At 36.5% G+C, this 15,798-nt stretch overlaps 1 protein-coding gene and 1 long non-coding RNA gene across 2 annotated transcripts; both read left to right on the plus strand.

Moving 5' to 3' along the window:
• The first annotated feature begins 126 nt into the window (after positions 1-126).
• Positions 127-3,992, plus strand: LOC105137138 (uncharacterized). The gene is made up of 8 exons (XR_844494.1): positions 127-542; positions 634-967; positions 1,043-1,101; positions 1,203-1,282; positions 1,361-1,454; positions 1,802-1,917; positions 2,530-3,583; positions 3,696-3,992. It is a non-coding gene; the product is annotated as an uncharacterized LOC105137138 (long non-coding RNA).
• A 2,909-nt stretch (positions 3,993-6,901) lies between these two features.
• On the plus strand, positions 6,902-15,216 carry LOC105137139 (armadillo repeat-containing kinesin-like protein 1). The gene is made up of 22 exons (XM_011042762.1): positions 6,902-7,454; positions 7,702-7,802; positions 7,944-8,066; positions 8,206-8,391; positions 8,801-9,022; positions 9,147-9,309; positions 9,482-9,631; positions 10,021-10,109; positions 10,180-10,392; positions 10,580-10,714; positions 11,217-11,396; positions 11,684-11,863; positions 12,101-12,280; positions 12,618-12,737; positions 12,870-12,998; positions 13,073-13,211; positions 13,313-13,405; positions 13,489-13,614; positions 13,762-13,887; positions 14,104-14,247; positions 14,327-14,455; positions 14,784-15,216. The coding sequence occupies exons 1-22, from the start codon at positions 7,211-7,213 to the stop codon at positions 14,927-14,929; spliced, it is 3,318 nt and encodes a 1,105-aa protein (XP_011041064.1). The 5' UTR covers positions 6,902-7,210; the 3' UTR covers positions 14,930-15,216.
• Positions 15,217-15,798: the final 582 nt, after the last annotated feature.

Consider the following 15,798-nt stretch of genomic DNA (forward strand, 5'->3'; position numbering starts at 1 on the left):
CCAATAACACATCAAAAAATATTAGATGTTTTAAAGAAAAACTTCTCTAATTACATTGATATACAAGGAGAAGTTAAAATGGCTCATAAGTTATGATAAGTGGATTTATTTTTCATGCTATCATCCTGAATCTAAATTTGAAAGGAAAGTAGGAGAAAGAAAAATTTCATGAAAAATCTAAAAAAAGCGACCGTGAGGGAATTTAACGGGCCAACAATCGGTCAATCGAGAATACCCTAACATCAGAAAAACAGAAGAAGAAGAAAAGCAAGAAAGAAAGTCATTGTTAAATCTGAGGGTAAAGCCCAGACCGTTACAAACCCAACCCAAAACACACAAACTCTCAACGGCTAAGCTAACCCAACACCAGACCAATCACAGTCCTCCTCTAAAATGGCAGCAGCGCTCTCCTCTCACCACCACCACCACCACCACCACCTCACCCTCTTCAGAAAACCCTCACTCTATCACCTCAACAAACCCCTCCGTTCCAAACGCATCACTTCCTCCTTAGAATTCAACATCACTTTCGCCCCTCCTAAATCGAAATTCCAATTTCCCCGCCAACCTTCGAAACTACCCCACATCCCTCTCTCTCCCTCCAGGCCAGCTCTTCGCTTTCGCCCCTCCTAAACCGAAATTCCAATTTCCCCGCCAACCTCCGAAGCGACCCCGCTTCCCTCTCTCTCTCTCCCTCCAGGCCATCTCTTCATTCCCTGGATAATCCGAGGAGAAGATGGAAACCTCAAGCTCCATTCTCACCCTCCGGAGCGTTCCCTCCACGCTCTCATTGATGCCAAAACACAACCAAAGAAAAAGATAGAGGAGGTGAGGAAGGGGAGTGGTGGAAATGCGAAGACCAAGCTGGAAGTGGAGCCTAGGCGTTATAAGGCGGCGCGTAGGTTCTACAATGAGAATTTTAAAGACCAAGCACAGCCGTTAAGTAAAGTTCTCGCCGCTGCTGGAGGTAAATTGCTGTAAAAATCTCAACGTATTTGTTTACTGCATACGTATTGTAATGTATTATTAATCCTCTAATTAGTGGCGAGGAGCAGTGAAGAGTTGATTTTTGAAGATGGTCCTGCATACAATACTCCACGGGTAATTATAATATGAATATATGAATTCTCTATTAATAAAATTAGTATTTTTATTAGAATTTGGAATTTATTGCTTTGTTAATTTGTTGTGATGATGTCTAGACTCGAGTTGTTCCTGGGAGGGATGTTATATATGTTAACTGAAATCGGCTTATTTGATGATTAGTTTAAGAGTTGGGCAGGTACTTGTGTTATTGTTTATGATTTCTTTTTGGTTTAGAGTCGGAAGTTATTAGTTACAATTGTTTTCTGTTTTGTAGGACTAGCGAAATCCAGGACTACCTAAACCACGATTATTTACTGTTGGACGACTTGATGTTGCCACAAATGGGTTAGTTATTGTGACCAATGATGGTATGATGATAGCATTACGATTTGTGAATGTAATGAATTGGGATTTTCTGTTTGTTGTTTCAAAATTGAATGGATTGAGTAAGCAATTTATATGCTTTTCTTTTCCAGAAGATTTTGCCTAAGAAATTGCTCTTCCTTCATCAAAATTATCAAAGGAGCAAGTTTTCATGAGACTTTTCCTCTATTCTATCTGCAACTTTTAGGAGTAAAATTGTCCTAGAGAACAGATTTATTCATGAACGAAATTGCTTTTTAATCTTTTGTTAGAAGAGACTGGATGCGACTTGCTATGTATGTTTAGAAGTGGAGCATCCTCTGAATTGTAGTAGTTGCATGCGTAATTGCAGATATATTGCAACAATTGATGGTGCAGTAAGTAAGCGGTTTGCCATCAGTGAAGGAACAGTCATTGACAGTGTCCCTTGCACTCCAGATTCCGTGGAGTTGTTACCACAACAACCAGGTGTATCAAGACCTTGTCTTCGTATTGTGGTGTATTTTTTTTTTCTGTTCAGCCAGCTAGAATTATTTTCATAATTTATAGTACTGCATCCTTAAAGACATGTTATTATCACCTTTCCTACTGTGGATATAATTGTTTTCTCATACATGTGGAAATCTTTCTTTCGAAATTGACTTTCTTCATTGTCTTCGGACTTTAAATATACTTTCTCTGTTGTTCTGAATTCCAAATGGTGAAACAGTTTCATGCTTTTTTAAGAAGTGCATAAATGATAATTATTTTTGGATTACAATGAGATGGGTTTGATAAAAAAAAAAAATCTTGTCTTTTGATACTCGCTGAGGAAAAAGAAAAATAAAAATATGGGGCAAAAATGCTGTTTATGAAAAATCTTGTTTTTTGATACTTGCTGAGGAAAAAGAAAAATATGGGGCAAAAATGCTGTTTATGATTGTGATGTAATGTCAATTATTTTTGCTGTGTGACCATTTTCTTTCAGTTTGTAGAACAACACGAGTTTCTTTCTGGTTTTGAGGTTTTGCTTTGTTTAATTAATTTCATCTCGGTTGATTATGACACATAAGTGCTAACAACCTTTTACTTTTGTTGCAGGTTCATGAAGGGAGGAACCATGAGATTTGAGAACTAGTAAAAAATGCTGGGCTTGAGGTTGGTTTTAGTTTTTGATGACACCCTTATAACATTGAGAGAAAAAAGAAAAAGAAAAAAACAGATACTGACACTGTATCATCAGCACTGGTATCTGCATCCTAAACCAATCATATCCTGTGAGGTCATGTTGGGGATTTAGTGACATATTTATCGCTTCAAAATCTTAAGTGCGGATTTAAATGATAAACATTCTGTCTTCTTGCATGCTTTTATCTTAAGAACTCACCAGGGACAATGTCAGTAAACAGTTTAAGTAGCACTCATCGAATGTTTATTATTAATAGCAACTTCATGCTTGTCTTGTTTATGATATGTTACTGCTCATTGGTGTTTACATCGGATATTTCTCCATTATTTATTTTATCATTTTTGTTTTCAGATTCATGCATTGAATATTACCCACATTGGTGGTTTCAGACTCCCATCAGACCTCGGTAATTACCTCTGATATTTTTGCTGTTTTTTAGAACATTTTTAAGATTCTCTCTCATCTTTATTACTCAAATCAAAATTTTCAAATTGCTAAAATCAGAAGAAAGAAAAACAGAGCCTGTCTCCCTTGTTAGTTGCAGTAACTTAAGCAGACTCAATGTAGATACGGAGAACATAAAAAAAGAAATTAGAATTAAACATTTGATACATACGAGATAGATGTTCTGTAATAAATGGTGGGTGCCAGCCACAAATTTACTCTCCTCCCCTGGGAAAGGGCTCACCAGTGTTGCTCATGGTGATTGAGGGAGTGTGCGTTTTTTAAAATGGACTGGCCTTTAAATTGAAGGGGTTGGTTTATCCTACTGCCAGAAGAAGCAGGCGAGCTATGTTGGGGAAGCTGCATTGCTAGTATTAAAACAGAAATGCATCCATTCAAATCTGGAAATTTCCTGGTTGCAAGGAGCACCTGTCTGCATATGAAGGAAATGTAATTGTGAGCGAAGAGCCTACATGTATTTTTTCATGAAATCAAAATATTCGCTTGTCATATAGATCAAAGGTATGGAGATTTCATGACCCAATTTGATTCCTTAGTTGAACTAACATTGTTACCACTGTATAGAGTTTTTAGCAGATGCCATCTATAAATACTTACTATTGAGGCCATTCAGATGGATAAAAAGCAGCCTTACTTTTAAGACAGCTAAGGTAGACGCAAATGTAGGCTGTCGGTCATCTAGTTGGGCATCCCGTGCTAGGTTTCATTCGTTAACACCGAGAGAGAAACAGACAAGGTCCGTCCGGCAACTCCTGTTGCAATTCTCCTGTGTCTGTTCTTTTCAATAGTTTTACGTACAGCCTAGCCCGATGAGCTCGTGTGCTTGCATGTGCTCAACAATTGTAGGGTCTCACTTCACATGCTATTGATCCGTGAATAAATTCTCATGTTTCGATCTGTTGATTGATTACTTCCTGTTTTCATTCTTAAAAATACCATGGTTTTTACAAGGCTCTGCATCGTATTATGGTTTTGTAAGACGATGTATCTTGTCCTCAATAAAAAAAAAGAGAGTAAAGGACCACGCACCGTAAGGTGTTGGCTGGATAGTGAGCGAGGGAGTTTGCTTACCTAGATCCAAGTTATCATTTCACATGCGAGCTCAAGGAGAGATTGAAGGACTAATCTCTGTACGCGATAAGCTAAAACCAATTCAAGGAGTCTTGGGAACTAGTCTAGGAATACCAAGAAAAAAAAAAAAAGGAGAGTGGTTCGTAGCAAAAGAGAGACTGGAAAATGGGCTGCATGAAGGGTTCCACCAACTCTTAACATTAAACAAGTCGTGCAAGCCTCAATGGGATCAATTAAAGTATAGGTAAAAGGAACCGAAGTCAAAGGTTTACAGCAATGCTCTAAAATTCATAAAGTTTGGATTTTTGGGCTCCCATGTTTATATTAGTTGAATCCCACGAAGGATTCTAAGAATTTGAAAAGGTTGCTTTCCACCTCCCTTTCCAGCTTGCACCTTGTGTCGTCCTTTCTTTTATGCCGGCCAAAAGGGATAAAACAAAAGACACAGGAAAGCAATAATAGAAGAAATTGTTGATTCATTTATTTTGACGGTTGCATTTGGTCGTTGTTGTCAGCTATCTATTAAAAAAGCACAAAAAGGCCTAGCTTCAACATTTGGAGCATGGAGGTTAAACTGGGCAGTGACAACGATTAAATCAACATAGCAAAGCAAGATTGAACCTTCCACGACAATGATTTGATCACATTTAATGGCAGCACAGTAAGGATAAGAGAGTACTTAAATAAAATAATGCATAATTACTTGAATATAAAATTTAACCCATCTTGTACATGGACTCTTTAACATCTACGAAATTTGATATAATTAGATTGAAATATTGAAGGAACAAAAACTTATTTTAAAGAATGAAAACAAACAAACAAAATAAATTTATTTATAGAACAATCATTTCTGTATCTTCAAAACATTATACCTTATGTTTTTTATTGTCTTAAATAAGGTAAATTTATTGCTATCCATGAAAAGGAATAGCTTTTCAAGAATCTTCATTCCCGGGAGTATTTCATTTCTAAACACACAACATTTCTCACACTCTCAAGAATTTGAGACTATTTGACATACCAAATACAATATTGATTGAACTCTGAAATCCCACCTTAGATTAGATCTTTAAACTAAATTAATCACTACTAGTTTGGATTACTTTGAAGTGGTCAGCTTTTATAAAAAATAACACAATAATAATCGGGCGGCATCTTATTAAAAAGCTCAGATGCCTGAATATGACGAAGCAGAACAAGCTTTAGGCTGTGGGCTTGTAGCCAGCAGGCAGTCGCATTCATTATTTGGATCTGGCATTGATCTCACAGATTACGGAAGAGTCAAAATAGGTCAATAAATGATTACATTTATTATTATTTATCATTACAAAAAGAGAAAAATGCCCAGTCCAAAAATTTAGAGGAGGGTTTTGTGTGGTATTAATTGAGAGATCGAGTATTAGAGCTCAATCAGTGCCGACAACCTGGCATCAACAGTTCTTTCGAATTATTTTTCGGTGCCATCCATCTTTGCTTTGTTGTCCTATATTGCTAAGAACTCACATCGTGTGTCCCACGCTGCAATGCGAGGACTGCAGGGAGGCCGCTGGTCGATGATCAGGGTCGCAAAATGTTCTGCTGGACTCAAGGGTCATCTGCATAAACAAGAACTCGTACCTAAAATGACCAATTCAACTTGTCATGATGGCTGAGATTTGTCTTGCTCGATTTGTTCCTCACAGGCTTTAAAAAATTCAATACAAGGAACGAGTTTATCCTATTTGTGATCATGAAATTGCCATAAAAACATTTTTGTGTTGGTGAAAAGAATTCACTCTGAAATGGGGGGAATGTCTCTCCTCCTATGAATCATAAGGGTGTTTGGGATAATTACAAAGAATATTTTTTTATTTTTAAAATTTATTTATGATATCATATATCAAAACAATTCAAAAATATTAAAAAAATTAATTTAAAAAAAAATATATTCAAAAATTAATGAAATTATAGTTCAACCACTGCACTAAACATGCCTTTATCAACAACTTTTAGCCTTGTCTTTCATTATTGTATTAACTATAATAATTCACACATAGATTCATAGGAATGAAATAAATACTGAAATTATAACAAATGACATAGATTTGTGGATTAGCGTATTGGATTTAAATATCCATTTAAAAAACAAACTACCAACTTTAGCATATCTAATTGTTAAAATAAATTCAATTTTAAATATCTGTTATCCAAGGAAATATCAATTAATATATCTCACACTGATAATAAAATTATAGTTATAACACCCAGTTGGAATCATGAATTAACTCAGTATTTTTTTTTTTATCAAAAACAACCTTGTTATAGAGTTTTTTTTAAAATGAAATGATATTTTCCAGTAATCAAATGTTATTTAAAATAAAACATGACCCAAACAAAATTTTAGATCAACGTATGATTAGATTAACCCGCTGCAAGATGACACAGCGGCACAACAGATATGTGCTCTGCATGTGATTTTAGCTGAAACATAAAAAAAACAACCCATGACGGAAGGAGACAATCTAGATCATGGAAGAACAACCTTCACGTGTCAATTGTTTTCAGAAAAAGATCACAGATGATTGATGTGGCATTGATTGGGCAATACAAGCCAAAACTTCTGTAATGACAGGGCAGCCGTGCAGTAAGGTCACCATCGTTTTTTGCTTTTTCTGAAATTCGGAAATCGTATATTATATGCACAATCTCTGTCTGAAGGCTGCATCTAATTTAATCGCTTTCATTAGGCCCACTAATCCCAGATGCCAGAACCTAACGACGGACGTTACACCAACGTCAAGTCGTCGACAATATTCAGCAGCAGCACCACCACCACATCGCGCGGGAAGGAAACCAAACCATTCACACACGCAACACACGCTTCTCCCTCCCTCCCTCTCTCATCGTGCCGGCCTCAAACTTTTATTATTCTCTCTCTCTCTAGAAGATAAAAGAAAAAGAAAAAGGAAAAAAACAATCTCCGAAAACAAAGAAAACGGTTTCTTTCTTTCTTAAAGTCCCTTATGCTCTCTAAAAAGATGGAAACGGTTTGCCTTTGAAATTCAAATAATAATAATGGCTTCGAATTCAACAGTGAGAGTCTCAAGCAGAGGAGCAGAGAGGCAACTGCTACAAACTCAAACTAATCCTCTCCATGGATCTTCTTCTTCGAGTTCCAGAAATGGAAATTCACAACAAAATAATAATAGTAATAGTAATAGCAGCCACTCTGCTGCTCGCTCCAAGGCTCCTCCTCCTGCTGCTGCTTCGAGACGCTCTGTTACTCCTTCCCGCACTCACTCTTTCGACTTCGATAACGGTCTCTCTCTTTCTCCTTTTGTTTCGTTTCTTTGCTTAATTTTGTTATTCAGGAAGAGAAAGAAAAATAAAAAACTGCATAGAAATCGATTTTTTTTATAATTCTAGATATTTGATTAATTATATCAAGTTAGCTATTTTTCTTGTAAAAGAAAGAAGTTAAATTAGCACGAATATTTGTTTTCTCTAGAAATGTCAATGATTATAGTAATTAATTTTTTTTTCTTTTTGTGTGTTGCTAATGACAGATCATGGAAGAGTGAGAGTAGCTGTTAGGTCACGGCCAAGGAATGCAGAAGAACTCATTTTAGACGCTGATTTTAACGATTGCGTTGAATTATTTCCCGAGGTCAACTTTTTTTCCTTTCTTTTTCCTTATGTTTTACGTGCTGAAATCAGAACTCATATGTGTGTTATGTTTTATGTCTCTGATTAACTTGTTTTTATTTTATTTATTTTTGAAATCAGAACTCATATGTGTGTTATGCAGCTGAAGAGGTTGAAATTGAAGAAGAACAATTGGAGTTCTGAATCCTATAGATTCGACGAGGTTTTCACAGAAACTGCTTCTCAAAAAAGAGTTTACGAAGTCGTTGCAAAGCCTGTTGTAGAGGTAATTAACTCACATTGATTAGAGTATCTATGTTTACTGTGTATGCGCGCAAATTGGTTTTGGAAGAAATTAAAGTGATTGTATGGTTTGGATGGCATGTTGATCATAGACTGGAAATTTTTTGATATACTTTTTGCAGAGTGTATTGAGTGGGTATAATGGGACGGTTATGGCTTACGGTCAAACAGGTACTGGAAAAACATACACGGTTGGAAAACTAGGTAAAGATGATGCGTCGGAGCGTGGTATTATGGTTAGAGCTCTGGAGGACATACTTGCTAGTACAACACGTGGTTCTGATATTGTGGAGGTTTCCTATTTGCAGGTATTTAAATGTTTATCTTGCACTAGGCTCTACTGGTGTTTTATATGTGGATGTCAACTTGTTAACCCATGTTTAATGAAGAAATGAGCATATGGGGACCTAGAACATTTTCATGTCTTGTTATATCAAGACGTTGTTGTGATATTAAGACAGTAGCATGTGGAAACCTGTTCTGATTATTCAATTAAAGAGGTACTGCAATGGCGTGGTCCTTCCCTGGTTTTAAGTTCCAATCATGTCATTTGATTGTATGCAATGAGAATGACTCTTTTAATTGATATTTATAGCTAAAACCAGTGCTTATTCCGGATCTTACTTTTGTTGTCAAGCTATAGTTGTGTGAAGATATTCATGCTAGTTTTAAAATGGATGTTTTCTGTTTGATTCTCACTCTATGTTGCTGCTCCAGTTGTATATGGAGTCTATACAAGACTTGCTTGCACCAGAAAAGATTAATATCCCTATTAATGAGGACGCAAGGACTGGGGAAATATCATTGCCTGGTGCTTCAGTAGTCAAGGTTCAAGATCTTGATCATTTTTCAGAACTACTGCAAATTGGTGAGGCAAACCGTCATGCAGCTAATACAAAGCAGAATACCGAATCTTCCCGAAGTCATGCAATTCTAATGGTGAGTGTTTTTCCTGGTTTTTAGATTATCACAGTCAATATAAATTCAAGTTTGTGTTCATGGTGTTTCTTGACTAGTGATGAAAACCTGAATTTTAAGCATCTGAGCCTTTTTGGTCTTGCAGGTTTATGTACGAAGATCCATAAATCAAAAGGCAGAAGATGAAACCGCTTCACAAGAGAAGGATGTGAAAAGTAATTTATCTGGTGGCAATGGGATACCTAGAGTAAGGAAAAGCAAGTTGCTGATTGTGGATCTTGCTGGATCTGAAAGATTAGACAAATCTGGTATGTTGGCGATACTATCCCAGTTAAAGCTATCAATGTGTACATCTGTTTTGTTTGGCAGGGCCCCGTTAGAATTTTTGTCAAGCATGCATTTTAGGTTGTGACATGCTTCGTCATGTATTTATCATTGAGAAACTCCTATCAAATTTAGTGTTTTTTCTTTGTGGTGTAGGTAGTGAAGGCCACTTGCTTGAAGAGGCTAAGTTTATCAATCTATCTCTTACTTCCCTTGGCAAATGCATAAATGCATTGGCTGAAAACAGTCCACATATACCAACAAGGGATTCTAAGCTAACCAGATTGTTGCGTGATTCATTTGGAGGTTGGTCACAACAGCTTTTATTTTCTGCTCTTTTTTTTCCTCAATCCCTCTCTTCTTCTAACAAATTAAATTTCATGAAATTACAGTGTAAGTTTGTTTCTAGTTTCCCATTTTTTTACACATCAACATACAGTGTTATGATGTTTTTCCGAGGTCATGTAGTGGTAGAAAGAGGTTGAGCATTACCTTAATATATTATTTGATCTCCCAAGGAGAACAGAGAACTTATTTTTGAAATATATTTAGTATTCTCCTATGTTCTGTAACATACCTGTTCTGTTATTTTTTGGAAGTTGTATTGATGCCCAGGTAAACCTACCACAATCTGCTAGCATGTTGTTTTTGGATAAATTTCTCATGGAATTTCTTCATTACTTTCTATTAAACAGGCTCTGCAAGGACTTCACTGATAATAACAATTGGGCCATCTGGACAACATCATGCAGAGACTACTAGCACAATCATGTTTGGGCAACGGGTGAGTCCTATAGAGAATTAAATTGGATATTCAAAAATTCTATTGTGATTGTCATCTTATTCCTTTTCAGGCAATGAAAATAGTGAACATGGTGAAGCTTAAAGAAGAATTTGACTATGAAAGTCTATGTCGGAAGCTCGAGACTCAAGTAGACCATCTTACAGCAGAACTAGAAAGGGGAAAAAAATTGAGAGAGTGTGAAAAACTTGATTTGGAGAAACAGCTTAAACAATGTCAAGTCTCTTTTTCTGAATCAGAAAAGAATCTAGTCACAAGGTCTGAGGTAGTTGTCTCTCCTGTGTTTGTGTATCATTTTTGTTTTGAACTAATGCCTAGGGCGGGTTCAGTTTCTCTCGGTTTGATCAACCAGCTTGTTTTTCATTTATATATGTAGTGATTACTGCTGCATCCAAGTGTTGATTTTAATGTATCTTATAATTTCCTAGCTAATATCTTCTATTGGCTTCCAGTTCCTACAGAAGGAAAATACTCGTCTAGAGGTGCAGATGCAAGACATCTTAAGTGAATTGGAGTCTCAAAAAGGTTGTAATGATTTAATGCGTGACAAGGTTTCTCAGCTAGAGATTAGCTTAAACAATAGTCAGGTATTTTCCTCTTCTGCAGTCAAGTTACTGTCCTCGGCCGTATCTTTTTCTTTTTGGTAATGAGTGTTATGTGTAAAGATATGTCTATTCAACCGATGCTTTAATTTTATACTTTTGTTATCCAACAAAAGTCAAACTTGTGATACCGTCCTTGTGCATCTACCATTCAATGATGACTCAACTTGTAATAAACTGTAAACAACCTGATTTGTTCTTTCTATGATGACTCTGAATGCTGGGCTGATGACAGCTTTAGTTCACGTTTTTTTCCATGAACTCAAGTTAATTGTAGGAAAGTTTTGTTTTAAGTAAATAACATTATACATGTATAAGATCGGTAAATATCAAATTGGAATAGTTATCACGTAAAAGTTTGGTTCTAGACTAGACTACCTATTTTATTTTGAATCAGTCCAGTTACACCGTACCAGTTTATTTCTTTTTGAAATCTTTTAAACTACTTGAACATGAGAACCTATGCTGTTCTTTTGATTGTTAGTAGCAGCACCAGCTTGAAAATTCAACATATCAGAAAATGCTTGCTGACACTACCCAGATGTATGAGAAGAAAATATCAGAGTTAATTAAGCAGTTAGAAAATGAGTGTGCTCGTTGTGAAAGAGCTGAAGAACGATTAAATTTGACGAAGAATCTTCTCGGTGATTACCAAAAATCAATTAAGGTCAGTTATTTATAGTTATGTATTCAATGGAGTGGATTTCAATTTTTGATGCTGCATCTTCATAGCTTTCATATTAACAGTGTTCTGCAATTGGACAAATAAGTTTAGGGGATTGCACGCGGTTTTAATTCATGACATCGAAGATAATCTTCATGTATTTTCTTTTATTTTCTCATCTTCTTTCAATATAAATGCATACTCATTTTAAACTTTAAGAAGCAATTCATCTTACCTCAATGTTTATCAGAATGTGCCCATAACCTAATGCTGTCTTTTGTTGCATGCAGCAACATGAATCAGAAGATTCTAAATATCAGAAGGTACTTGCAGACACCACTCAGATGTATGAGAAGAAAATAGCAGAATTAAATAAGCTACTAGATGATGAGCGTAGTCATTTTGCAAGTGCTGAGGAACAGTTAGATTTGATGAAGAAGCTCCTCAGTGATTCTCAAAAATCAATTGAGGTTAGGAATTTATGTCTTAGTTCTGCATTTTTCTGCTCCATCTCCATGTTTTGGTTTTAATCATCTATGTTATCTTACTGAAGACACAAAGGAAAGTCCCCAATAAGATAAAGTGGATTATTATGTCAAACATCGATGAAGTTAAATTCAATTCACTTCCTTCAATTTTAGTCCTCCAGCTATGACAAAGTTCTATCATTACAAGGAAAACCTAATACTGTTTTCTTTTTCTTATAGCAACATGAGGTGGAAAATTCTGTATATCAGAAAGCACTTGCAGACACCACCCAACTGTATGAGAAGAAAATAGCAGAGCTGATTAAGCAATTAGAGGATGAGCATGCCCGTTTGGAAGCAGCAGAAGAACAACTGGATCTGGCAAACAAGCTTCTAAGTGATCAACAACACTTGATGCAGGTTAACTTTGTCTCTGTTTTTAGTAGGATAAATGAAATTTTGACTTTTCAAGTTGGCTTAATTCTCATGTTTTTTCCAGAGGTGCCCTGCGAGGCAGTTCTTCCAATTTCAAAGATTAAAGCTTAGATGTCTTTGTATAAGCAAAATGCCCACAATCATTGCTGTTTGAGTTTTCTTGTTGGGGCTTGGGCACTCCTCCTTAGTGCTGCAAGCTTCCCTTGTTTTTCATTCATTTTTTTTTGCGTTTCTCCGGGAATTGTGTATGCTAAACACCTTTCTACACCATCTTGGTCCTAATTTTCAGTTTCTTTTCTTTCTTTATTTTTATAATATACAGGACTTGAAAGAGATTGATGAACTAAAGATGAAGTTGCAAAGAATATGTCAGGAACATGAAAGCGCTCAAACTGAACTTCAATCCTTGAAGTTGGAACACAAAAATCTTTCACGAGAGAAGGTGTGACTTAGGATGGCTTGACTAAACTTTATTTTATTTTATTTTCAAATAAATATGATTTGTTTAAATTGTGAGAACCCCCATTATGTGTTGTGATTTGATAAAATATTTTCACTAAATATGTGAGTGAAGGCAATACTAAGTGAAGAACTTCATGACATGAAGCAAGCACTTGCAGCTGAAGAGAAACAGAGGAAAAGTATTGAGCATGAGCTGGGTAAACTAAAGAGAAGTGCACCTGAAAGTGACAAAGATTTTGAGGTTGATTATATTATGCATTCTTTTATTACCTCCTATTTTTATTTTCATTTCATCTTATATTATAATCCTGTCAGGATAAGAAACCATTCGGGAAGGAAAATATTGGTAACGGATCTTCAACCTTTGGGAACCTGATGGGTTTACACAAGTCAAACTCTTCAAAGGCTGCACTGTCTAGTCAAAGGGCAACCATTGCAAAGATTTGCGAAGAAGGTAAAATTTATGCCATACCAAGCCATTGGTCTATCTATTTATTTCTCTTGAGATCTAACATCTTGAGCTATCCTAACAAGTTCTCTTTTCAAAAATTTCAGTTGGGCTTAAAAAGATACTGCAATTATTAACATCTGAAGACTCTGATGTCCAAATCCATGCAGTGAAAGTGATTGCCAATCTGGCTGCCGAAGGTACTCCTCATTTTGCTTATTAGTGACTATGTGAATTTGTAGAAGCGTACTTTGAAAGATATTAAGCTTTTATGTGTTTCCAGATATTAATCAAGAAAAGATTGTGGAGGAAGGGGGCTTAGATGCGCTGCTAATGCTGTTAAAATCATCTCAAAACACAACTGTGCTCAGAGTGGCTTCCGGGGCCATTGCCAATTTGGCTATGAATGGTAACCTTAGATCCTTGTATTGATAATCAAAGCTTCAAATTTGTTATTTTACTGGTTATAAGATGCATTTTTAACAGATGAAATTGTCATTCCATAGTGACGACATCAAGGTAGCTAGTAATTTTAGTACTTTAAATCTTCATGCAGAACTGAATCAAGGGTTAATAATGAGCAAAGGTGGTGGACAGTTACTGGCTAAAACAGCATTCAAAACAGATGATCCACAAACTCTTAGAATGGTAGCTGGTGCACTAGCAAACTTATGTGGAAATGGTAAGCTGAAGGTGGTTTTGTAATGACCATGTCCCCTTTCCTTACACTAAAGTATTCTGGTGCATGTTACGCATGACATTGAATACCAAATTCGTTTTCATCTTATCACAAATTGAATGTCTGATTTTTCCCCAAGTGTTTCATTAGAACCAGATATCATGGATCAAATGGAAGAGATTCTTGTAAACTGATGCAAAAATTTCTGCTGCATAATAGAGAGTTTACACATGATACTGAAAGAAGATGGAGGCATCAACGCGCTTCTAGGAATGGCTAGATCCGGGAATAACGATGTCATTGCACAAGTTGCAAGGGGGATGGCTAATTTTGCAAAATGTGAATCCCGCGGAATTATTCAAGGTTTGTGGCCTGTGGTCTACGTGATTGTCAATCAGTCATCTTTACTTGTATCGATTATGACAAACTATAGTTGCTGCAGGACATAGAAAAGGCCGTTCACTATTAATAGAAGACGGTGTCCTTGAATGGTTGGTTTCCTACTCTAACACGGCTTCAGCTTCAACACGACGCCATGTTGAGCTCGCTCTTTGTCATTTGGCACAGAATGGTAAACTGCTCTTTGAATCAAGCATTTTTATTGAAAAACTTTGAGTTTTAAAACTACTAGTGAAAATCTGGAACTAAGTGCCTGATTGTTTTCGGGAAAGAAAGGGAAATTCTCAACATGGGCAGTGTCTCTGGCTCAGGTCTTAGTGCTGGAAAGAGGAGGATAGGTTTTATTCTATATAGATCAACCAAAATTAAGAACTTCATGACTTGCAAACGCATCTAGGGAATGCCATTTTGATAGCTACATCTCTACTACGCAGTTAAATATCTATTTTTTATCTTCCAGATTTCTTATGACTAATAATCTGATCTGCTGCTTGTTGCAGACAACAATGACAGGGAATTCATTTCTTGTGGAGGGCTAAGAGAACTAGTCCGAATATCAGTCGAATCCAACAGAGAAGATATCCGCACCCTGGCAAAGAAGACACTAAAAATGAACCCGACTTTTCAAGCTGAGGTGAATCCATAATGGCTGTGAGCTGCACAGAGCCAGCAACCTGAGTTTTGATCATAACAATACTTTTTAATCGAACTATCATCAAGCAAAACAGCTTCCTTTATTTATTAAGCGTATGAAAACTTGTACAAAAAAAAAAAAAACACCCTTCCGGATCATATAATTTAACCCAGGAAATTTTTTGTCAGAAGCCTTCCACGCGATGTTATTTTCTAGGAAGAGTAATAATACAATTGCGTTGGTCACCGCCCGTAAATAGTTTTGTACTTGGTGGTAGGGTAAATAAATCGTGTTAGATTAAGATGGCATTTTCAGAACAGAAATGCCATGATCGTGGATTATTAGGTTGAACACGACCACCAGGCCAGCTAAAACAAGAATATAGAGAGAATTAATAGGCCCGATGGGCTTACACTCGGTTTTTTTTATCAAGTGGCCCAATGGGCTTAAACTCAGTTTTTTTTATCAAGAGGCCCAATGGTCCTCGTGTCGGTTTTTATCAATAGGTCAAATGGGCTCAGTTGAGTTCTTCCTGGCAATAGGCCCAATGGGCCTCGGAGCTCTTTCCAGAAAGAAGAAAAATGGGCCTGTGAAAGCTCTTTACGCAAATAGGTCCAATAGGCCTCGTCATTTTCCAGTAGGTGGCCTTACGGGCGTGAAGGCCATCTAATGAGACGCAACTTTCTTCAGGTTCAAGTAAAAGTCCCTAGTCCTCTATACTCTACTGTCACATGTCAAAAGTCACAGCCCCGTTGCATCAATAGCTGAGAATCACAACATTTGAGCCAGCACGAACCAGCCAGTGTCCTCCATCGGTAATCAAGTGGATTAATCCAGTATGATATATAAGTTGATGGGAGAAGAAATGGATTGAAGACATT

Source organism: Populus euphratica, unplaced genomic scaffold (assembly GCF_000495115.2).
Source record: "Populus euphratica unplaced genomic scaffold, PopEup_1.0 scaffold63.1, whole genome shotgun sequence".
In the NCBI taxonomy this organism is placed as follows: Eukaryota; Viridiplantae; Streptophyta; class Magnoliopsida; order Malpighiales; family Salicaceae; genus Populus; species Populus euphratica.